At 40.4% G+C, this 25,845-nt stretch overlaps 2 protein-coding genes across 3 annotated transcripts; both read right to left on the bottom strand.

The window, feature by feature from the left end:
* Positions 1-2,770: 2,770 nt before the first annotated feature.
* OTOR (otoraplin) lies at positions 2,771-6,893 on the bottom strand. The gene is made up of 4 exons (XM_053574309.1): positions 6,735-6,893; positions 6,229-6,368; positions 4,893-5,000; positions 2,771-3,753 (listed from the first exon to the last, which is right to left on the bottom strand). The coding sequence occupies exons 1-4, from the start codon at positions 6,847-6,849 to the stop codon at positions 3,730-3,732; spliced, it is 387 nt and encodes a 128-aa protein (XP_053430284.1). The 5' UTR covers positions 6,850-6,893; the 3' UTR covers positions 2,771-3,729.
* A 5,232-nt stretch (positions 6,894-12,125) lies between these two features.
* On the bottom strand, positions 12,126-21,759 carry SNRPB2 (small nuclear ribonucleoprotein polypeptide B2). Of its 2 annotated transcripts, none has more exons than XM_053574310.1 (7): positions 21,629-21,759; positions 19,719-19,807; positions 18,987-19,159; positions 15,497-15,637; positions 14,697-14,747; positions 12,934-13,022; positions 12,126-12,490 (listed from the first exon to the last, which is right to left on the bottom strand). In XM_053574310.1, the coding sequence occupies exons 2-7, from the start codon at positions 19,780-19,782 to the stop codon at positions 12,331-12,333; spliced, it is 678 nt and encodes a 225-aa protein (XP_053430285.1). In that variant the 5' UTR covers positions 19,783-19,807; positions 21,629-21,759; the 3' UTR covers positions 12,126-12,330. The 2 variants fall into 2 exon arrangements, with proteins under 2 accessions (XP_053430285.1, XP_053430287.1); XM_053574312.1 differs by lacking the exon at positions 21,629-21,759 and adding an exon at positions 20,422-20,440.
* Between the last annotated feature and the right edge of the window lie 4,086 nt (positions 21,760-25,845).

Below are 25,845 nucleotides of genomic sequence, written 5' to 3' on the forward strand. Positions count from 1 at the left end.
ACTTGGGCGGCTGAGGCAGGAGGATCACTTGAGCCTAAGAGTTTGAGGCTGCTGTGAGCAAGGCTGATGACACTTAAATGCACTCTAGCCTGGATGACAGAGTAAGACTATCTCTAAAAACAAAAAGGCTATGGCTAGAACTGGGACATCAAATCAAAAATATGCTTTATATTATCCATTCCACACCTTGCTAGTGGTAGAGAAAGGGTTAAAGTTGCTAGTGGAATGACTGGGATATTTTAGGTAATCTCAGGTGATTTTGTAAAAAAAAAGAAAAGAAACTACTAAAATGTGTAGGTTAGAAAAGTGCTGCAAATATCCTTGATTTAGAAATTCCAGATAGTCTGAATCAGTAACTGCAATCTCTTGTTGTGATGTATCTGGCAGGTTATAGCAGCAACTCTTTAGGGAGAGGGAGGTGATTTTTCACCCAGCCCTAAAAGGCCAAATAATGGTGGCTGCCACTAGGAGCCCTATGATATCCAGGCCTATACACATGTTATATTTGATCCTCATAACAACCCAGCAAATAAGATGTTGTTAGCCTCATTTATAGTCAAGAAAACGGAGTTCCACTGAGGATAGAACCTTACCCAAGCTCCCACAGCTTGGAAACGGAAGCCCAGTTATTTTAAAGCTCTAAGATGTCTTGCGTTCTGTTATGATCTCCTAACTTTTTTGAGCCACTGGTACCACCCAGCATATCTCCTTTAAATGTGATTTCATCTCATTGCCTTCCAGCATGTACCATTCCCTGATGTCTCCCACCTCCCATCAGTTTCTGGGTTTATCTCACCTGTGCTGGCCACCTCTTGCTCCAGGCAAAGTCTGCCACTTGCCCTGACTTGGCTCATGAAACCTCCTTGCCTTCCCTCCCTGCCCACGTCCTCTGCCCTGCGGTTGGTTCTTTATTCTTCCGTAGGTGGAAATCTTACTCCCCACAGTCTTCAAGGCGGGGACTATCTTGTTTCCCTCCCATAGGAGGCAGCAGGGCTGGCACAGTAAACTGTAACCCTTCCTAAGCTGAATTAACTGTCTCACAGAACCAAAGACAAAGGGAGCAGCTTCCCGAGCCTGTTGGATCTTTTTTGATCAGTCTTTGGTTATCTGGGGGTCAGTAAGATCTGAAGTATATAAAATCGGAAAAGGTGAGTGAGACTCTGGAGGCTTCTCAGTGTAACTCTGCTAAAGCAGAATGAGTTTGGGTAGCCAGGGGCTCTCCAGGATGAAGCTGGGTTGCACGTATTCGGGTAATCAACTAACTGGTACGTGATCAAGAGCAAAAATGTTGGGCAGCTTTAAATGTATATGTATTTAAGATACAGAAAGAGAGATACATGTCACTTAGCTTGGCCTATCAAGGAAGCCTACAAGATTAGAGTCTCTAAAGGCTCACCAGGCTTTGATTTTTTTTGAGACAGAGTCTCACTCTGTCCCCCTGGGTAGAGTGCCATGGTGTCAGCCCAGCTGACAGCAACCTCAAATTCATGGGTTCAAGTGATCCTCCTGCCTCAGCCTCCCAAGTAGCTGGGTTTATAGGCACCCACCACAATGCCCAGCTAAATTTTCTATTTTCAGTGGAGACGAGGTCTCACTCTTGCTTAGACTGGTCTCAAACTCCTGAGTGCAAACAATCTACCCAACTTGGCCTCCCACAGTGTTAGGATTACAGGCCTGGCTCCTCTCAGAGGTGTTAACATGCCTTTGCTCTTAGTGAAAAAGGAAGAAGAAAGATTTCTCAACTGGGAAGTGGCCCCAGAAGGCCTCATTTTCCCCCAAACTTCAGTCTGGCATCAGTCAGCGTCTCCTTCTCGCTGGGTAGAGCTCACAGGAGAGCCACGGCTGAGCCTGCAATATGGCGGGGAAAGAACTGAGCGGAACATTGCAACTTTGGGGGAGTTGCTTCATCTCCCAGAATCTCTAGCATTTTATCTATTTCTGTATGTATACAATGCAAGGAGGGAACTACAATCAGTATTTCTCAGTCTTTAACATGCACAAACAAGAATTCCCAGGGATGGGGTTAAAATTGCATGTTCTGACCAGGAGACATGCAGGGGACAGAGATTCTATGTCTTACCCAGCACCCAGGGGCCGCCCAGAGTGGCCCTTCGCATTTTCAGAGTATGATGGCGATGTTTCGAATCTTGCCAGTGCTGTCTTTTAATGCAGATGAGCCACCAGGAGACTGGACTTGGTCAAGGACCGCCTAGTTCTGGTGGGTGGGAGCTGGCTGGGGTTGGGGGGACTTCCACTGGGGAGGCCCCCTGAGGAGTGAGGCTGGAGGCCTGATGCCAGAGACCTGGGTGTGATGGGGGTGCTGGGAGGCTTGGAAGGGGAGACCAGCAAATGCGAGGCAGATAAAAGCAGAACCAAAGTAAATACCTCTTACTTTGTGTTTTTGTTGAGCCACCTAAACCCTTTTATGGACTAGAGTGAGGCTGAGACAAATAAACTGTGGGTGTTCTGTTTGGCTTTGCTTGTTGGTGCCATTTTACTTGACTGACCTCCGTAAGAATTGAGTAAAAAGATATTCATCCAAAGTCACAATGGACACAGCCAAAAAATGACACCTGGGGCCCAAGGCTCTGGCTGGCCCTAAATGGCCTTCTGTTCTCTTCTTGGTGCCTGCCGGACATGTAGACCACTGACAAGTGGAAAACCAACCCCATTCCCAGGTCCCCCAAACTTTAATACCCTCCCATGAAAAATCTAAAAAACAAAGCTCAGAACTTGTGACGTTATTTTGTGTATAGTACAGACATTTTAATTACATGTAAACAAACAAAAACTCAAGACTGCATCAAAAGAATCACATTAACAGCACAATCAAAGCAGATTTGCAGCTAAATATAGAATAACTCCAGGGCCCATCAGGATCACAGTCCCGCTTCCCCTCAGTGGATTTCTTGATGCATCACACCCACACGGGACTGGAGGAATTTGCACAGGAAAAGGAAATTCAAAGTTGAAAGAGAAGTAAAGAAAATAACCCACAGATCTTTTTTGTTGTGTCTTCTGATGACTCAAAACTTGAAAAGCACCCAGGGAGTGGGTAAGGGAAAACTGTTTCATTAAACTTATTTCCATAAACTGCCTTCCCCTGTTATATATATACACACTTATTTAAACCTGGAGAGAGGCAAATTGATCATTTAGAAGGTAAAGTTATTCAAGCGGAGTCACTTTTGAGACTGTTCTAAAAGAGGGATTTAGAGACATCATTTAAACATCTGTGGGTTCAAGAGCATTTTTCTTCCCCTAACAGCTCTACCTTCCAAAGGCATCAAATATTAAAAACAACAAAAATAATAGAATATTTCTTTGATGATATGGCCCTTTAGATAATATTGTGTCCAAAGGGAAGACCTACGAACCACCAAGCTTACAGACAGGGAACTGAGAATTACTATTAGAAATAATTACAAATGCACCATCTTTTGTATGTACCCCCATGGAAGAGAAGATTCTCTAGGTTGAAAAATAATTCTCTGTTTCAATGTATCCGCTTCAGCCCAATGTCTCCCATGCTCCAGTGTGTGGGAAGACCCGGCCAGCAGGAACCAAGACCAAGTTGAAAATCCTCTTTTACCCACCGTCTCCAACTCGGGAGAGGTAACAAATGCTTGAAACGACAGTCAGAAATTACAGACGTGCGTTTGGGGGTTATTTTGGCTTTTTTCTTTATTTTTTGGCATTTTCTTTCTGTCTGCAGTTTTAACTAATTTCTTATTCACAGAAGAAGTCAATATCCTGAAAACAAAAACAAAAGTAAAATATATATATATATTTTTTTTTTTTTTTAACTGACCAGACTGGGCCAGAAGACAGATTTAGATTCTTTATTTAAAATCATATTTAGTCAAATAGAAATTCATATTTAAAGTAAGTAAAGATTGACCTCCAGAGAGTCTGAGATAATTATCACTTTAAGTCAAAAACTACTTAAAATGAAGGTCCTCACGTAAACTTTTAATTTGTGGTTATTTGACAGATTTAAGCTGTACACTAAGAAGCAATGACAAGTAAGTCCCATTTATGAAGCCTGGGTGATGTTTGAAGCCGGGCAATTAGCTCCAGGAGAATCACTTCAAAGCAAGCTTCTGCCAAAGGAACTCAGGAAGGATCTTTTATTTCTGTCCTGAGCTCACAGGACCTCAGGGCATTAGGAAGAGCATGATATCTTTCATACATAAATAGAGTCTATCTATCACAAAATAAGACATTTAAAGATTTTTCTAGAATATTTTGATTTTAACAAAAACAGGTGCTAAGTTTTTCCCCAACCTGTCCTTAGCAAGTAAGTATAAACCATTGGTAAGAGTCAGTTTAAAACATTTGCTTTCTTTTCTTGAGACAAGAACTCCTTTTGAGGATAACTTTCATCTCAAACAAAAAGGGCCCTGTATGGAACACCTGACACGTGTTGAGAGGGTAGCTGTTAAGTGCTGTCAACATACACACACACACACACACACACACGTAACTACATAAGGTGATGAACATGTCAACTGGCTTGGTTGTGATGATCATTTCACAATGTACATGTCTATCAAAACATCCTTTGTACACTTGAAATACATGCAATTTTTACTTGTCAATATACCTCAGTAAAGCTGAGAAAAGTAAAGTTAAAAAAAGGAAAAAATATTGAAACAAAAAAATTATGAGATAAAATAAAAGGGGGTTGTATAGAGAAAGTTCCCATATCTTTCACCATCGACCATAGCTGGTCCCATCTTTACTATCTCAGAAGAGTCTCCATTGGATGTTGGAGTTTGGGTCTACATAGCTTGTAAAGTCTATATATCTTGTAAGCGTGATGCATCTTTAACACCAGCTTATGATACTCAGACTCTGAATCCTTCTCTGGTCGCCTCTGAGATCCTTACCGTGGTGGGGACTTCCTTGGTGGCTTCCTTATACACACGTTGCTCCTTGACCAAGTTGCTGGGGAAATACCCCACGGTTCCCATCTCGTCCTGGTCAGCACCGTAGACCTGAGTGCCCAGAAGAGTAGAGGTCAGGGGGGAGCTGGTTTGTCTTCTGACAAACTCTCAGGCATTTCTCCTGATAATGAGAATTACATAGCTGCCTGCACCTCCCCTTCACTGAGCTCCAGGAGGCTCATAGCCAAATGTGAAGTTCACTCATGGCACTAAGCTGACCCCCCAGGAGCTGTGGGTCTGTTCTCTTGGCCTGACCTGATCTCACTCAACTCACTACTCTAGTGTGACTCTGTTTCATGCAATATTGTGAGTTGCCTGAAATCTTTTTGAAATCCATAAATAAATATGAAAAATCCCTTGTTTTTGTTTTTTGTTTTTTTAAAGTCAGTACTGGAGACACTTTTAAAGCACATGTGGGCCAGGTGCAGTGGCTCATGCCTGTAATCCTGGCACTCTGGGAGTATGAGCTGGGTGGATTGCTTGAACTCAGGAGTTTGAGACCGGCCTGAGCAAGAGCAAGATCCCGTCTCTTCTAAAAACAGGAAAACTAGCCAACATCATGGAGGGAGCCTATAGTCTGAACTGATAGGGAGACTGAAACAAGACAATCACTTGAGTCCAAAAGTTTGATGTTGCTGTGAGCTATGACGCCACAGGTACTATACCCACAGCAACAGAGTGAGTCTGAAAAAAAAAAAAAGAAAAAGAACATGTGTTTCTTAGATTTTAATAATTCAAATGAATAGATACTTGAATTAATTTAACTTTAATCCTGCATTACTTTAGAACCATCCTTTGGGGCTGCAGATAAGAACAGAAAATCAACTATACTTCATCCTCCCCAGCGTTCAACCCCTGGGAGTTAGAACTGAAGAAAGCAGATTCTTTGGAATTAAAGAGGATGCAAACTTTCCAAAAAGAATGCTGAAGTTTAGACTGACTGCCAACACACGTGCCTTCTACCTGGCAAATCTCAGACGTTTCTCAATGAGACTTAAACTCTTTATATTGTTGAACCCTACATGTGTTTGACTGTTTTCTTTTTTTTTCCTCACCAAAACATCATATTAACCTACGTTTGGTTTTGTTCTGAAGTTATCTTTATTTCTTTAAAATGCAATTAATAGCAAATATACCTGAACCTCTGCATTTCAACCTACAATCTCTGCTTCATTCTTAATTGTTAGCTTTAAGCCTTAACCTGGAATGAAGGTAGGAAACCAAGGAACAATTAGGGGTACTGTGCCAACAGGCGTGTATTTTAATTATCTTATCTTACACTGCCAGCCCAAAATTCTCCAGCTTCATTTTCTTTCACCAGCTTTGAGTAAACATAGATCTGCTGCCCTTGTTTCACGTTAATGAATCTACAGTCTGGGGCATTGTAATCTTCTTGAGCTCTAGCCAGAGAAATAGTATCTGGAAGGAAAAAAAAAAAAAGAAATGACTACATTTTAGGCTCCTGAATTTTAGAACAGTAAAAAGGCAAAGTATATTAGAAAAAAACAGGAAATCAGAGTGACTGGACCCTCCCAGTTTACAGCTACAGTCAATTTAAGAAGAGTCAGCTATTAAAGCCGCAGCAAAGTCTTAGCCAAGTGAAGTCTCCCCAGTTAGAACCCCGGCATGCAGGCCAGGGGAGACCATGCTAATAACGCACACACTGGAGAAGACGCACTGCAAAGTATAATTCGGTTTTATACAGTCAGTGGATATGTTTTCAATTATATATTTCAATTATATTTTCAATAATAATAGATAATGAAAAGCATGAAAAGTCCTTACAGACACAGTCGTCATCTGCGCAGAGCTTCTTGGAAGAAAGTCTGTCCATAAATATTCCATGCACAGCACATACGACCACAAAACCCAGCAGGGAGAAAGACAGTGTTCTGGCCATCTTCCTTTCTTGCTGTTTTGGTTGCACCCTGGGACTGCAGGTGGGGACTGGCTGCCGTGGGTCCTGCCTTTTATGTGGCCACCAGCCTTCTGGGTACCTACTCCAGCCAATAGGAAGGGTGTCCCGCCCTTCTGCTTTCATAATGGGCTCTTTGGGCATCAGGGGCTGCTCAGCTCCAACTTGTTTTTTTTACGCACAAATTACCCAACACCCCAAATGGTCCACCATTGTGAAAGCCATTTTAGCTGCAGTGTGTTGCTTCAATCCGCCGGGCATTATTGAGAGGATTTTTTTTTTTTTTGAGACAGAGTCTCACTTTGTCACCCTCAGAACAGTGCTGAGGAGTCACAGCTCACAGCAACCTCAAACTCTTGGGCTCAAGCGATTCTCTTAGCTTAGCTTCCCAAGTAGCTGGGAGTACAGGCGCCCGCCATATCACCCAGCTATTTTTTAGAGACCAGGTCAGCTCTGGCTCAGGCTGGTCTTGAACCTGTGAGCTCAGCCAATCCACTGGCCTTGGTCTCCCAGACTGCTAGGATTATAGGCGTGAGCCACTGCACCTGGCCCTGTTGAGAGGCCTACGAGAATTTTAAGCCATTTTTTTTTTTTTTTTTAGCTCTTGGTTCAGCTCTCACATTCTTGCAGCATTTGTGCTAACTGTGGGAATCTGTTGGAAACATGAGAGCTATACCTTTGGTACAGATGATTTTGATTTAAACAAATCCAATTAATAGATATCTATATTTACAAATAGATAAATAAAGGATTCTTGGGTTTACAAATCCTGATAGGACTCTTAGAAGTCACACCTGTCCTAGACCAGAGATGGATCCTAACACACTGGTGGGTGTCACATGCAGAGCCTACCAGTGGGGAAAGAGATAGATGACATGCGAAAAATGGGACAATCTCTCCCCTACATCCTTTCTCTGAGACTTCTGCAATTCAGTCTCAAATGCTCACGGGTGGTAGGTCATAGAGAAGGGATTAAAGTTAGACGTTCCTGTTACCCCCAGCTCCCTGCTTCCCAGCATCTTTTGCATGGAGGGAGGGGCACTGCCAGAAAGCACCAAATCTGAAGTGCCAGGACCTGGCTCCATCCACTCAACAAACACTGACAAAGCACCTGCTACCTGCCAGGTGCTGTTCTAGACACCAAAGACAGGGCAATGCACAGAAAGGGCTTCCTTTCTATGAGAAGAGACAGATGATAAACTGCTGATTTTTGTAAGATGTTTGAGGCTGGCACCTCTCTCACAAGGTGGGCCTCCCCGGCGTTGTTTCTAGAATAGAAATCCTGGTCAGGATTCCCTCTCTGCCTTAGTTAATGATGCGGATTCACTAATATATTTAAATTCAGATCGATACATCCTCCCTCCATCCACAAATGTGGTATCACAGATTGAGGGGCAAGAATTCAACTTACTAAATAATTTTGTGCAAAACCGCTTTCCAAGGGATAAAGTGGGAAAGCAAACATTCTTACGGTATAATAAAAACGTGTTTGTTGTGAGTGTATGAACACGTGTGCATGTGTGTATGTAAGTGTGATACAGTCTTGTTTGTGTACTTCTTTGTGTATGTAAGAGCTTTGTTTTATGTGTGTGTGCTTTTGTGTGTTGGGTGTGTGTGCTATTTTTAGGGAGGATCTTTTTATATAGCTGGTCCTGATTTGGAAACCTGCTTTATTAATTTCCTTTATTATAGATGAGGAAACTGAGGCCCAGCAAAGGCCAGAGCAGCCTCTGTTAACTGCCCTATACAAAGGTGACCCAGAGGGATTGCTAACCAGTGCTGTTTCCAATCACTGCTATCAAATTAGAATTGACCATCTAGAATAAATCCTTTATTCATTGCTTCAGTTTGAGGAAAGAATGAATTAGAAATCATTTTTGAAAGCAGAATGCCTATGCATTTTTCCTTTCTGTAATCTAGGAGCCTGAGAGTATTTCTGGGAAAACTAAAGCATTGATTAAATCTTCTCAATCCTGGTGGGGCAGTGTTTGACAGACTGTTCCAGGCTCAAACCAGCAATGGACATGGGAGAGATAAAAGACAATTGTCATTTGCGAAGCACTGTAAGAAATAGATTGTGTAAAGTCAGATTGACACTCTGTACACAGACCCCCAGAGCAGAATGAAATGGTAAATAAAGCCACCCCCAAGTGATCACAACTTAATGGGATTAATGTTAACCTGAAGCCATTATGGAACATTTTCAGGCAGAGAAATAAAGTAATGCAGTGCCAAGCCTTCTAAAAGCCTCCTGGGAGCCCCTAGGATGCTCTTGCATTCTGCAGTGGCAGAGACAGGACGGAGACTGGAGGCTGCTTGGTAAAGTTATGCTCACAAATAGGAAGTTGAACTCGCAATCCTTCAGCAGGCAGTCATGCCTGGGGACCCAGGAAGGACTCTATCCCCAGCTTGCTTACCTCCTTCCTCTGGATTTTAAGGTGAAGTCTATGAGCCTTTAATCCCTAAATGACATTTTCCCCCTTCAGTTCCTAAGTTTGCTTCTCAGTCTGGAGTTCTTAAAATGCAGGCTACGGCTCCTTCAGGGTTCAAGGATAGGTTTGGGCAAGTACAGATGGAAAAGAAGCTGGTCTGTAGGATCTGGCCGCTCTACCCCTTGAATTTCATCTCCTGTCTCTCTCCCTGGGCGGCTATGTCTCCCATACTGGTGCCTCTCTGTCTTTTGAAAATGCTAAACTCTTCCTATTCTGGCCCGCTGAGCTCACAGCCTGTGGTCTTTCCCTCCAGCTTCTGGCCAGAAGCCTCCACAGGCCATGTTGAGAGTCACTCCTGCACTCCCCTGGCCTGTGTCAGGTGACCATGGCACACGCCACTCTCTGACACCCTGACACTACAATGTCGGCTCCTCAAGACAGGATTCCTTGTCTATCTTGTTCACCACTCTTAACATTAGCATCTAGATACTTAGGACACAATAAACAGCTGTTCACTGAAGGAATGCACCATTTTCCGGAATAGTAAGCTTAGGTGTAGATACCCACATACTTGTTGCACCCCTGGGGAGGGTCCCCAGGTTTAGAAAGAGATTCATAACATCCTCTAATTCAGATTCATTGAATAAATCCTTAGGAGAGCTGCCACTTGCCACCAAACCATGGTCCCCAGACCAGTAACTGTGGCATCTCTTTAAAAAAGTCTCCAGATCCCACAACAGACATGTTAAATCCGAGTCTAGTTTTTAACAAGATCCTCAAGTGACTCATTAAAGTTTGTGAAGTTTGAGAGATACAGCCCCAGGATGAATCAAATACAACAAACAATTTTATCCAGGGCCTCATATTCATCATTAGGTCTTTGCTGGATACCGTATTTTCAAAGGTCAAAATGTTTGTAAAATACTCAAAACAGAAGTTAGTGTAAGACTATCAGTTTAAAATGGAGATGTCTTCTGCAGCAGTGTCTGTGAAAAACACCTTTCGAGCCAATGATATAATCATTATAACTGTATATATACTTGTAATTACTTACAGACTTATTATAATCATTGCTTCATAAAGGTAGAAATCTCTTTTGTTAGTTCTTAACTTTGGCTGATGTTGAAATCACCCAGGGAGCTCAACAAAAGGTTTCTCCCCTACAGTCTGTGATTCAAATGATCTGGGGTACAGAGTGGGCATGGGTATTTAAAAGTGAGACTGTAAAACAGATTGGAGCTTGTGCTAAAAAAAATAAAATGTTAAACATCGCTCCTCTGCTTGAAATTTAGGTTTGCATACACCCAGTGTATGTGGTGTGTGAATATTCGTTGCCACTTTCTTAATAGTTCCATATTGGTAAGAACTCCAATGTCCAGCCACTGGTGGAACTGTTGATACATCCAACAATACAGAAGTTATTGCCAAAGCATTCCTGACAGGGCAAAATCATTGTGGTAGAAAGCAGATCGGTGGCTGCCTAGGGGTGAGGGTAAGGAGAGCAAACTGACTACAAAGGGACACAGGGAACTTTTGGGAGCGATGGAATGCTTGTATCTGATGAGTTGCCCAAACTCATCAAATAGAACACTAAAATGGGTGGATTTCGTTGTAAGTGAACTCTAGTCAATTTTTTTCATTCAAGAGTGTAAGTCCTTAAAAAGGCCCACACCACCCCTCCTCCCTTTCTCCCCCAACTCCAGCCATCTAGGCCTTTCTATTTCGTCTTACACAAGCCCCCAAGGCGTGGCCAGGCTCAAGACAGAAACCGAGACTAAGCAGTTAGAGAACTCCATGCCAGCTGACCCGCTGTAACATTCAACAGCATAGCTCTGTTTTTTCTAGTAATTGACTGTTATTTTACAGAAGTACATGAGCTTGACAATGGGCTTTAAAAAGTTATTTGGAAGAGTTAGACTTTAAATGTTGTCAAGTTTTAGGAATAAAAAATTATTTTTCTCTTTTATTCATGTATGCACAAGTCATGTTACCAATCTTAGTCCATGTGAATCCAAGTGGTTTTCCCCCAAGTATACAATAAAGATTGTAAGTGATAAAGTTTTGTTCACAGAAATACTAAAACAGGAACACCAAAAAATGGTTACTATTCTTTAGTATGTGCTACACTTGGCAAAAACTGTCCATTTCTAAAGATATCCGTGGTTTTATTGGCAGCAGCCTAAATCAATATAGCCTTAAGCTAAAGAATATGAGCTTTGGAAAGTACAAAGAGGTAGGAGAATTAGCACTAGCAACTCTGTCAATCAGCTTATTTGTCTTAATAAAAAAAGATTATAGATGGTAAGACCTTTCCTTGGGAGGTCTTTCACTAAAGAGGTTAGACATTAACCAAGGTAATCCTTAGGAACAGGCCAACCCCACGAGGCTAAGAGTATAAAATGCCAAGTTTCAAGATTGCATTCCCTTTCCTTCTGTTTTCCCAGAAAACAATTAAGCACAGTTATTCCTAAAAGGCCTTTATTCAATTAAATACTGAATGAAAAGACCCGTGGGAATGACCATTAGCAGCAAAATATGGTTCATTTCTTTGAAGGATACAAAGATCAAATGTAGACACTGCTGCTTGAGTTTCATTTTCTTCTAACATCCAGAATGATCAGTTTCCATTAACACAGTATCATCTACCACTTGCTGTGATCTAACTCTCCTTAACATCTATTAAAATGGTTTAATGTTGCTGCAGCATTAGCTGCTCTATGTAACACTAGAAAAGCATCCTGTTACAGACCTTCAGACACCTGAAGGTGTGCTCTAGACTAGAATAAGCACCTGATGACAGGGCAAGGGGCCAACAAGCAAATCACTATATACAGAGAATGCAAATAAGTTTATTGTAAAATTAAGGCCTTCGTATTTCACAGTTCTCTAAGGCTAAAGACAAATTTAAGTCCTTCACAAAAATGTCACTTTCATTCCCATCCCCACCTCCCACTGTTAAAATGGCATGACCAAATGTTATCAAAACAAATACTATAAATAACACCAAGTCCTTTAAAGATAACCATCCCAAATGTTATTTCTTGGCATAGGTGATCTTCATGGCATGGGAAGGTGTGATCTTGAATCCTTGTAAAGCATCCCTAGCAGCTCCAGCCTGCCCGTCATTTTCAAATTCAACAAAAGCAATGTCATGCCTCCCAGGTACCAAACGTACTTCCTTGAAACCAGGAAACCTATGAAGTAGAAAAACAATTCATATATACATTCAAATACATAAATGTCTGCTTGTATTAAAATTTATTAAGCAACTTCCTGATACTGGTCCAGGAAAAGTAATTATACCCTAACCAAGAATCCTGCATAGGATAGAAGAGCCTAAAATATAATTATTTATACCATTAAAGGACTGCAGGAATAATGTGAACTAAGTCTACTTTGTATTACAGCAAAGCTTTTTATGTCAGTATCTCGATTAGAATAATTCAAACATTAGAGGAAATTTATTAGATTTAATTTACTAAATCTGCAGACTGGCTTCAATCTATGATTAATCCCAGCCCAAACCAATGAACCTGCAACAAATTACTGCTGTGTGACACAACGAATGGACTCAACCCATGGAAGTGCTATTTGCCCTGTCAGGAGGCTTTGGAAACAGATTTATGAAAAAACTTACTGATTAAACAGCATGGATAACATCATCTCATTAGTCTCTTCTGGTAAATTATTAAGGAATAAAATATAGTTTGGAGGATAATCAGGGACCTATTTATTAAAAAAAAAAAAAAAGGGGCAAAGTTAGCTTGTAAATATCAACAGCATCATAAACCACTCGGCTCTTCCATGAAAACCTAAACTTTGGAGCCCTACACTGCAGGCTGCACAGGCCTGTGACACCTGACTGCACCGAATGCTAAAGCTGAGAACAGTGACACCGGAGAAATAAACAAAAACCGAAAAGTAACTAAGCAGAGCAGATATTCAAGTTGAGACTTTCCAAATTAGGAAGAAAACAAATCGTATGAAAGGCCTTAAGTGTTTAACAGTAGTAAAATAATATTTACATTTTAAGCGTCTAGAGATCATTCATAATAGGAGAATCTGGATTACATAACTGAATGGTCCTAACAAAACCAGAAAAGGCAGCATTGTCACCCCTACAACTGGTTACCACATTCAGACATCACTCAGGTACTCAATCCCTCTCCACTAGTATTTACTGTAACACCTCCCGGCCTGTAAGCAAATTTGGAATTAGAAAGATTACCACCAAAAACCACTACTTGAGGGACTTTTAATTTACCTTTTTTTTTTTTTTTTTTTGCAGGTAAATGAGGTATACACAATATCTAGTTACATACAAATAAGTGGCAACAAACACCATTATTAGATATTAAACTCTTTATTTGATACCCCACCCTGAGGCTATGAAGGTCTTAAAAGAAAGGGTCCTGATATAAGAAAATTGCCCTTCTTCAGGCTAGTTTCATGAAGAGAAAAGACCAAGTATAAGGAACAATTAATGAACAACTCCAGGTTTACAGAATTACACAGTGGCATTTGTGAACTATACTTAAATGCTGAAGAGTTCAAAGAAAGAAAGTTGATATTGTAAGAAATGCCAAGTAACTTAAAGTCAGAGGAGAAAAAATGCCAGTGGTACAGAGAATTCTAAGGATTTAAGAATCTTGCCAGACTCTAGTATCTGAGAAAGCAAGTATGAAACCATTAACACATAACTGAGACTTTCTCTTTGAGTTATTTAGTGGGGAGATTTAGTAGGAGTTTCCAAAACATTTATATACTCAGGCTTAAAAAAATTAAGCTGAAATATATTTGTGCTGAGGAAGGAAATTCAAGGGTAAGTGTAAAACAAAGTGGCCTAAAGCGTGTGCAAGTCTATCAGATAACATGGTTAGGGCTTCAGCTGGGATGAAGACGCCCCCCGACCTCAGCAGCTTCTCCGAGCCCTAGTCATAAGGCCTGCCTGACTTGGATTCGGTGATATCTGCCACCTCCCCCCACCCAACCCTGCAAGCACACCTCTGACACACCAACTGTGGGGAAGCAACACCTTTCAGACTGCCTACTTCCACTTTAAGTGAAGATGCTGCATTTAGATTCAGTCTAACATCCAGACACTTCAACAAACACAACAGAGGTGTCGGCTCCTAGCACTAACAGAGTTTAAAATCAGCACTTTGATTCTGCCATTGATTCATTATGGGAAGCAAGGAATAGTCAGATTTTATTTTCTCCACCTTAAAGAAGAGCAAAATACTCTCCGGAGTGAGTTACTATATTAAAGTGGTATACAATTTAATGTATTATGTCTTATAGATAAAATTATTTGGGCTTGAGACATACAAATTATTTTATATTAATATTATAATTTTTATAATTTTATTTAAAGGTAAGAAATACATAAATAAAAATTACCTGAGGATTTGGTGTTGAATTTCCTTGAGTATTAGCTGAATTTGGTATTCCCTAAACAAAAGAAATAAGGAAGCAGTTTAAATTTCCAATTCCTCCCAAAAGGCAGCAGATTACAAATAATGTATAAAAACTTTCTACAGATTTTTTTCTTATTCCATTTAATTTTAAAAATTTACATCTTAACTCTGATTCAAATATTTCATGTATTTAACTTGTCACTTATTTTTGAAAAGTCTAGCCCTAAACTTTAAAGACTATCACAAAATTTAGCCTCTAAGCTTTAAAATTATGGAAAATTATACAATAGAAAAACCAAGGACTAGTTTTTTTTTAAACAATGAGACATAAGCATTAGACTTAGTGACACTGATTTATCACTTTGAATCCAGACTTTGTGGATGACAGTTCCGCTTTTATGTGGTATTTCAAATTAAGAGTTTGCATTCCTGAATTGTTCAAAGAAAGCAGCTCTGAGTGGTGTGCTCATGATTAAAAATAATAGCTACAGTATTATTTATAAGTAGAACTTGAGAAATAAGCCAACAGATAATAACATATTTTAGAGAATAAGAATTAAATGCCATGCAAATTCAAATAAAGCTGCTTAATATAAATCTGCATATGTTAACGTTTACATTGTTTCTTAATACTGGAATTTTTGAACTCAGCCATTCCAGCTTTTAAAATTCCACTTTTAAACACACATTTGTGCACAAATACAGGCCTTGAAGATCACACGTGAGACAAGCATCTATCAAGATTTTAACACCAAAAAAACTAGGACATTCTGTGCATCTTACCTGACCAGGCTTTTTATTCGCAGTTGTTGCAGCCTGTTCCACAGTTTTGGCTTTTTTCTTTTCTTTTTTCTTTTCCTTGTCAGCAAAAGTGCCACGCATTTTAGATATTATATCTGAATCTGTTTTCGCATACTGGATTCGCTGTTTTAATTATATGAAAATAGGTTATTTCTCTGTATGCTGAAGGCTGTTTACATTAGTTATTAATATTTCAAATTTCATTAAGCAAATATACTGCGAGCTAATTTTAAACACATCCCTAAGGAAATCTGTCAAATTATACTGAATGCCAAATGGAAATAAATCATAACTTAGATAAAGCCAGATACAATTGTGTTTATTAAAAGAGAAATCATACATCTTCATATGGGAAAAGCAGGACTTTGAAATATCTGTACCACTGCTTCTCTTCATTTAACAAAGGAGAGAAAATTGCAGTGGAAAGCTGTACTCCCCTTACCTGTGACCTTCAACGGAAGGGTCAACATGTGTCAATCAACAGTGGAAGGTGTCAAAGAGAATTTATTACTTACGATGGTTATAGTACAGAAGACTGGGAATGACTTTCCTTTGAATTTATCTTTACATGGCACGACTTTAATAGTGGAATCAGCTTAAAATTTTAAAAAGCTTTAAAGGAAACAAAAGGCTGGCATCACAGCCAGTCAGACTGGGTTGCTTGCTCACTCCCTACAGAACCAGGAGAGGCAGACACCCTCCTGCAACACAGAGGCATTCAGACCAGCCAAGGACAGCGCTTCATCCACTGCCACATAGCCAGACTTAACACCAATAAACTGTCCAAATATTTTTGCCCTGAGTTAATCTGCTATCTAGGGTGTGACTAAACGCAAACTCCAACTTCCATTCCAAGCAAACACTTTCTTCCCTGGAACTGAAAGAATTATTGCCTTTCTGATCACACCTGTATCAAACACAATAATCCTACAAATCACTACCTAAAATTGCCTCGTATAGCAAGAATTTGATCTGGTCTGAAGATAAGAGATATTTTAAAGTAGTGAATTAAGAAAGCAATTCGTCAAAACCAGGAAAATTTTCTTTTCCTTTACTTCGCTCAGCGACGGATGACAGATGAATCAACTTGGGAACTGAGGGGGGAGAGAGGGGGCCTAACACTGCACCTCAGAACCCCAGAATTTTCCTGGCTGGTCTGGGCTGCTGTACCACAGCCCTCTAAACGTACTTACCCCTACAAGCAACTCTGCTAGTCTGGCCACCATCATCTAACCAAAAAGAGACAGGCTGACAGCTCAGAGGAACTCCTGACTGATCCCAAGGACTCCTTAAGGTCACCTCCCTTGGGTCTGCAACCTTGCCTCTAACCTGAACAGGCTTTGAGTGACCAAATTTCCCTGTCCTTATTACCCAGTCACCTGTAAAAATACCTTATCTCATTAACAGCTCTTAGCTGGTTAGCTGGTTTAAATCACCAATTCTCAACCAGAGGTGACTTTGCCTGTGAGGGACAGCTGGCACTAACTAGAGGCAATACTGGTTGTCATGCTATTGGAATCTAGTGGGCAGAGGCCAGGGATACTGTTAAACACCCCAAAATGAACAGGACAACCCCTACAACAAAGAATTATTCAGTTCCAAATGTCAAAAGTACCCAGGTTGAGAATTCTGCTCTAGATTAAATTCTCAGAAGAGATAAAAGTCAACCCACAGCTTAAAGACAGAGAAGGGCAAGATTTACATTTATACCAAAGGTTTCATGACAAATGCCTTTAGAAAGAAGACTCTACTTAACTAAGGTATTTTTGGCATTACATAACTAAATGTCCTCGAATCACAGAAAGTAACATTGTTCAGAGTTCCAAGTTATGGCGGATTTTGTTCATTTCTGATCTGGTATGTTGGAGTTGAAACATAAAAGCTCCAGAAGTTCAAAGCTACATTTGGAAAAAATAAAAATAGGTAAGAGCAACTAAAACCACCTAAATAAATATAGAGACAGCCCGAAAGAACTTTATTCCCCCTCTTCCAAAATGCTGGAGATTTGAAAATACTGTTACCTTCCTGAAGAAAAAGAGTCGACCTCTTAAATTCACTTTAATACATAGTCACTCTGATTTAAACAATGTTTAGATGGCAAGCTGAGGCTTATGTTAAACACAGCAAGCAATTTTTACCTTTCCCATATCTGAGTTAACAGGCGTTTGGGTGAGTAACTACAACAGAGATTATTTGGCTTTCAAAGCCTAACATATTTACTATCTGGCCCTTTACAGAAACTTGCTTACTCATATACCAAAAAAAATCACAATAGTAGGTATTGGAAGATTAGTTGTCAATTCCTGACGCGACCACTAGTTGTATTAACATAACCTGGATGAACAATTAACCTTTCTGTGCCTGATTCTTCATATCTGAGATGAAGTACGATTACATCATCGGTCTGCACTACAGCCTATCCTTAGCTTATTTGCACATCCTGCAATTTTTTATGTAATTGTACAGAGTTGGTTGTTAAACACATACAAGCAAAATAAGAGGTAACAGGAACTGTATGTGACCCACAGAGCCTAAAATATTTATTTTCTGGTCCTTTACAGTTTTTGCTGACACCTGAATTAGACCAAAGAATATCCAGTCTGCTTACACTTTAGAGATGGTAAAACTGATCACAGACATGGAGTTTATTAATGGCAAAACTAGGATAAAGACCCAGATCCTCTACCAGGTTACCAGGGTGGGGAACCTGTGACATGGAGCCACATGTGGACTTCCAGAAGCCTGAGTGTGGCCTTTTGACTTAACCCAAATCATTCCAATCTCAGAAGAAAAGCAGTGTGGAATTCATGTTACTGTGTACTGTGTACTCACACATATCCAACACCTTGCTTCTCTCTCTATGGTCACCCTTATCCAATCCTCTATCACCTCTGAATGACCTCAGGGCCTCCTAACTGATTTCCCTACTTCCCCTCTGTCCTTCCCACAATCCAATTTTTATTCAACAGCCAAATGTGAATCTTATTATGTCACTCCTGCATTTAAAATTCTCCATATGTAACTATTTCAGTTCCACTGTTACTGATAAAACCTGGGAGTTCAAATGTCACTTTTCTTTCAATCATTGCTTTATTTAGACTACACAGCTTTTGATATACAGTAGTTTACTATAGTATTTTCTGAAACTTCAGACTGCATTTCCTCTTTGTTTTGTGTTGTTTTACAAGTTTGCAGAGGTGGTATTTTACATTGTCTGGGCTACTATTAATTTTTAAAATTTTTAAGCAAAGAATATTGCCTGTAGTTCCATTTTTTAAAAAATGTTCCACATTTCAATGTATTTTGGTTCTACTCATTTGACATGTCACAAATTAAAAGTGAATTAACTCTATAACTACTGTATTTCTACAAAAAGATAATAAAGTTTCTAGTGGGTATATACAAATCAAACATTCCATTAATGAGTACCATTAGTTTCTCAATTAAAGTGAACATAATGGGACTGACTTACCATTGGTTTGCCATAAAATGGAAATCCTTGTAACTGCCTCAAAGCATTCGTGGATGAACCCAGCTCCTTAAATATAACAAAGGCCTGCCCCCTCATCTTCATGGTCTTTAAAGCCACAATGTCTACCACGTGACCAAACTGGGAAAACAGGGCATATAGGGATCTCTTCAATTCTGTCCAAATTGGAGGAGAAAAAAGATACTGGTGAATGAAACAATGACAAAGGCCTTCCGAAAGTAACACTGCACTGAGTACCCCCTTGCCATTCACCCATCCATTTATGTAGTCTGTCACATACGTCTATGAGTAAAAACTGATTGAACACATTGTCAGTTCTTACCTATTTTTATTTTTTAAAAGCCTTAAAATCTTTATATAAAATAGAGTAGATGACTAGATGAGAAGTTTTGAAGCAGTCCAATTTTTGAGACAGTAGATGGGGAGCCTGAGGAGGGCGGATCACCTGAGCTCAGAGAGATCAGGCTGAATAAGAATGAGACGACCCCCACCCCCAACACACCATCTCTACCAGCTAGGCACTGTGGCAGGCCCCTGGAATCCCAGCTACCTGGGAGACTGAGGCAAGAGGATTGAGACCAAGAGACTGAGGTTGCTATGAGCTATGAGGACACCATGGCACTCCATCCAGGGTGAAAGAGTGAGACTCCCCAAAACAGAAAAACAAAAAAAGACCACAGTGAACAAACAGATTTTAGTTGTAAACAAACTCACCTTCTTTCTTAATTTTGTCATTCATATTGTTGATATAAATTGTATGATTTGGTCTGATATCCATGTTTGAGCTAAATTCTTCAAATAGCCTAATGAGAAAGTAAATAATGTGTTAAATCATACTGAAGTGCGGCATAATGGCACAACACAGAAGTTATGATCACATCAATAGTCTTTCAATCCTAAAGGTCAGAAAAACATCAGTTTGGCTGGCCACTAATGCCTCTCCAGCACCAGCCAATCTCCCTTTTTAGACAAAAGGAGAACAGTTTCTCAGTCTCAAAACTTGGTGGAATACCACACCTGGCCAGATTTTAATAAAATTTAATCAACACATTTATTTGTACACCTACTTTTCATTAAGTGATACTGTCTTTCCATCTACCTAATGAAATAACTTTTCTTTTTTTAATGAAATCATTTAAAAATTAAGATTTGAAGAAAAATGAAAAAATTGCCAATGTGCATCCAATAAAAATCCATTAGGTAGGGCGGCGCCTGTGGCTCAGTGAGTAGGGCGCTGGCCCCATATGCCGAGGGTGGTGGGTTCAAACCCAGCCCCGGCCAAACTGCAACAAAAAAATAGCTGGGCGTTGTGGCGGGCGCCTGTAGTCCCAGCTGCTCGGGAGGCTGAGGCAAGAGAATCGCGTAAGCCCAAGAGTTGGAGGTTGCTGTGAGCCGTGTGACGGCCACGGCACTCTACCTGAGGGTGGTACAGTGAGACTCTGTCTCTACAAAAAAAAAAAAAAATGCATTAGGTAGAGCATTAATGAAGCTGCCTACCAACCACTTCATTGGGTGCACTTAAACAAAGTACTTTCATACCTATTAATCTGTACACACTATCACCAGCTTGGAGCTCACAGAGAGCAGCGAGGCAGGATGGTTAAGAGTTCAGATTCTATACCAGCCAAATCCTTTTGGATCTGTACTCAAAACCTTTTTACTAGCTGCTTGACTGACAGCAAATTCCTTAATCTTTCGGGTTCTCATCTGTAAAATGGGAACAGTAACAGCACCTATCCAATAAACACAGGACACTAAATGAGGGTTCTAGAACAGTTTTTGCATTAGCAGCAAGCACTTAAAGTAGCTATTATTACTGATAATAACAAGAGACCTGCCTAAGGTCACACCACTAATTAGCACCAGGCCTGGGAATTCAGCCCTTTCCTTCTTTATCCCTTCCACTTTTCTTTCACAGCCCCCCATGCTATTTTACTACTTACATTTTTTTAGCTGCAAGATATTAACTTGCTTTATTTCCTTGGGTGCCCCACATATCCCTTTATCTTACAAATACTTACGGAGCACCCACTGTATGTGAACAGGATTGAATGAATGACAAAGGAAGGGGCTGTATTTGTGCAGGTTAAGAGATGAAAAGTAACGGTTCTCAAAGCCTTGCAATCCTCTAAATTGAAATTTGGATGAGAGTTGGAGGTCTCAAAGGAGACAATAAAAGGGAAATAAAGAGACTAAGATCAAACTGCAGGCAGAGATCAGAGGGGAGGATCTTTCAACATCTCATGCAAGGTTTGACGGTGAGCTGGAGTATTGCACGGGCAACCGGAATTGCCCACCCTCGCCCCAATCCAAAAGGGAGCCGCTGGAAGGCACCTACAAGCGAACGGTGAATTGCAACGCCTCGCACGAACAAAGCGACATTAGCCATTCCTTACTTCCTACGCGCAAGCTTCCCGCCTCTCCAGGCACACACACAGCAGCCCAAGGCCCCGGCCTGAAGCCCCAAGGGAGCTGCCCTGCGATTCCCCAGCGCCAACCAGTAACGCTAGAAAGGAGCCCCTGAGTTCGTGGCCTCGCTGAGAACGCGCCAGGCTCCATCCCTCCCTCGCCCCACGCCACGCCGTCCCCTCTGTGAACCCAGAGCCTAATGCGTCCCCACCCACCTTCGCGCCTCCTGCACTCCGGGATCCTACAGTGGAAAGTGGGCCGAAGAAACCAGAAAACCGAAGCAGCGAGGCCTAAGTCGCCTGCCGTGAGAACAGCCGGAAACGGGTCCCGGCACCGGAAGTAGCACTGCCACGCTCCTCAATCGAGCGCCGACAAGTCGAGAAGCCGAACGCGGAGTCGATCGATGCCTCCCGGCCTCCGACAGTGGCAGCTGGGAGTCTCTCTGCGCGTGCGCATACCTGGCGGGCGGGAAGAAGTGTCAGGAAATGGGAATTAAGAAAGGGAGGAGGACGTGGTGGCTCACGCCTGTATTCCCAGCACTGTGGGAGCCTGAGGCCGGAGAATTGCTTTAGCTCAGGAGTTCGAGACTTGTCTGAGCGAGAGTGAGACCCCCGACTCATTAAAAAAATGAAAAACCCAGCAGGGCGCCTGTAATCTCAGCGGCTTCAGGATGCCCACAGCCCGAGTCTCAGGTTGCAGTCAGCTATGATGCTCAGGGCAAAGGGTGGGACTCTGTCTCAACAACAACAACAACAAAAAAAGGGAGAGAGAGAAAGGGAGGAGGGGGTGGGGATCGTGCGGGGCCATGCTGTGCAGGGATAGGGAAGGGAAGTCATTTTCCCCACCATGACCTTACGGGGGTTTTCCCCACACAACGGTGCCTTCCATGTTTCCAGATCCCATACGACTGGTGTCTCTTTCCTATTCTTTTTCTCTCATCTCTCACCAAGTAGGGCAACCGCGTTCGAGTAGTACCTACTCACCCAAAAGATCATCTGCTTCAACTGACTCAAGAAAAACACTAATTCCCTACCACTCTTCCCACTCTATCCACTCCTCACAAAATGCCTGGAGTTTTCCAGGGTAATCCAAAGAGTATTTACGCCAACCTGAACGAGATTTCCAGTAAGTGCAGACATTCATTTATCCATTCTTAAATGTATGTAAAGCATGAAGTAGCATATGAAATGGTGGTTATGAGCCAAGGGAATCTTACCTTGTATCCTCCCCTTGACTAATCTCTCCAACCTTCACTTTCCTTATCTGTAAGATAGAATCATAGTTACTGTGGGGATTTAATGAGCTAAATGTAAAGTGGTAACACGTTACTGGACACGAATGGTTCATAACTGTTATTTCTAAATGCTAGCTATGACTTCATATGAGTGAGGTTTCTAGGAAGTAAATAAGGTTAATTTTATCAACTGGGAATTTTTATTTTAAAAGAACACCTAACGTCGCAACAACTTAAAAATAATGTAAGCTTCTTCAGGGAGTTTTATCTGCACTTTGTTCATTCAAGTATTCTTGGTAATTAGAAAAGTAACCGATAAATATGTTTTGAATAAATGAAATGTCTTAAAAATTAGACAACAGCAAAACAGATGTGATATTTTATGAAGATGCACGTAAGTGTAGAAAATCATGTTCAATGATCACAGAAAAGCACTCTTTTATTATGTAGATATAAAAATTAGAGAAATGTAAAACATCCTATCTCAGTTAAGGAACTATGAGTGCAAAAATTAACAAAAGAAAATACAAAATTATTATAAAACAATTTCTTTTTTTTTTGTTTGTTTTATTGTTGGGGATTCATTGAGGGTACAATAAGCCAGGTTACACTGATTGCATTTGTTAGGTAAAGTCCCTCTAAAACAATTTCTAAATAAGAAGGACAAGCTGCTCTTCATATTAGTGTGGGTGTCTGAGCAATTAATTAATTTTGTTTGATGATAATGAGGATGGTTAAAATATTTTACTGAAAAAAACTATAATCTGGCTGTCTTGCATCTAGCCATGAGCTCATAACTATTAAAAGAGCAGAAGATATGACTCCGCAAAGACGTTCCACCTGGGAAAAGAATTCCACGGGGAATGTAAAGGCCTGAAGACAGACTGTACATTGCTTTCCTTAACAACTAAATTACGGCTCCTGTACATTACAATGTGAAGAGGAAATTGTCTAATGCCAACTCAGTGGCAATGGTTTGTACACTCTTGGTGCATTTTCTTATCCCTGAGCAGTCACGCTAGGTTTTCCAATAACCTGTTAATGGTCCTCTATAGTTTCCTAAATGATTTTGATAAGCCACTAATTGAAAACAGTGCTGGAAGGGAATGGAATGAAGGGGAGAGAGGAGCTTTTCTGGTCTTCTGAGAAGCCTTTTGTAGCCTGGTTATATATTTATATTAAGAATGTTATAGCAGTTAAACTTTGGTCACATGTACTGTAAAACAACCATCATTCCTGGATTTGGAGAACATTCGCCTGAGTATTGCAAGATTGGAAAAATAAGCATCACTTGTACTCAGTACCAATTTGAAACTAGGAAGTTAACATTCGCAGACCCACATGAGAGAAAATCTCAACTAAACTTAAGAAGAGAGAAAAAGGAGAGGAGGTTCAGTAGCTTCCCACCCAATAGGTATGAGGCACGGATATATGACATACTCCCTGGATGCAGGACATGAGGGCACTCTGATTTTTACCTGCCACGTGTAAATTATATAACTTGTTTGTTCCCCCATATTAATCTGAAATTTAAAAAGGACAAAAAAATACCCCAATCATCATTTCTCTATAACTATATACCTCTTAAGGGTTGGATCACATACCAGAGGGCAAAAACTTGTGGTTTAAAAACAATAGAAGAGAAAATGGGCTTCCGAGGTGTTCTGCTCTGTCTGGTCTGTCATGTTTCAGCTGGGCGCCAAGATTTACTTTCCTCTGAAACAAGTTTTTAATCGAACTTAAACACAGAGGCAGCTATCCAAGCTTCATGTATCTACAGATGATAAAACCTGTTTATTTTAGGGATAGCAGAAAAATGACTACAAACGGGAATAAAACTGTGTCAAGATGTCTAAATTATAAGGATGATAATTGAGGCCTTTTTTAGTTGACTCTGAATACACATATATTTTCCTACCTTATCTGCTCGTGTTTTATGTTTCTCATTAAATATTTCCAGTATCTTGCTGCAGTAGTTTTGAGAAGGAGCCATGTTTAAAGGAAAATGCATCATAAAACTGCGGTGGATAAATGTTGTCTTATTTGTATTTGGCAGAGCCGCAAACTGTGTGGCAGTCAGTTGGTATCTTCTTTCTCTCCCCCGGTGGTGATTACATTCAGAAATTTATGTAGAGTGAAATTATTTTAACAACAAGCCTTAAAAAATCTAGGCATTATTGTTGAGCACCACATCAGGTTTATATTTTCCCAGGCTGTTGGGATTATCTTGAACAAAATTTCCTAAAAATCACCTTTCCCCCATTCAGGAAGGAAATAATTTGGGCCAGTTAATTTTGTCTCATTTGACTGCAGTACAACTATTTTATTCTTTTTGTAAATACTTTCTTGTTTTAGGGCTGAAGAAAAATAAAAAAGAAAAAACAGAAATGACTTTTGCCTCTGATGTGTACTGGTGTGTTTATGTTAATAACGGTGTGTCATTCGTGTACTCCAAAATCCCCTCTCCCCGGAAGGGGTGGAATCCGAGATGAGCTATAAAAACAGGCTATGAGAATTCTATAAAGTTCGGAAACTGTAGTTTGCCTTTGAAGACCTGATGGCCAAAGAAATATGGGAGGAAAAACAGGATACTGTATTACGGTTCAATATTTTGAACCTCATAGATTATGCTCAGTGCAGTATCTTCTGCCCTGAAATCAGCTAATGTAACATCCCACAGCTACCATTCCCTCCAAGAGTAGAAAATTAAGATGCCAGTCCTACAAGGCCTCCCTCAACAAGCAAGGTATTATGCAGATAAAACTTTTTTTTATTATGTAATATTTTATTGATTGACTTCTCTGACACATGCCAAAATTCATATGGTTAACAGAACTTACTATGCTAACATGTTCCTGAACATAACAAATTTCTTCACAAGTTAGTCTAAAATTGAAGTTATTCATTTTAGTCCCGAGGAATCAACATGTGAACATTACATTTAGGTGCTAACACTCAGCTTTCAAATATAAAAAAATATCAAATAATACACATCACATTTCTAGTTTACCAGAAAATACCCATGGAACAAGTTGGGACAGTCGTGTTTAACACTGCAGATAAAGTTCTTAAATACAGCAGATTTTGCTTTTCTATTGAGTCTTAAGTCCTATGACAATTTGAAAATCCCAATTTTAAAAAGAAAACTTTAAAAAAGACGCTGGGCCACAATTGTGTCATTTCAAACATAATTTGTCA

This window comes from Nycticebus coucang, chromosome 21 (assembly GCF_027406575.1).
Source record: "Nycticebus coucang isolate mNycCou1 chromosome 21, mNycCou1.pri, whole genome shotgun sequence".
NCBI lineage: Eukaryota > Metazoa > Chordata > Mammalia > Primates > Lorisidae > Nycticebus > Nycticebus coucang.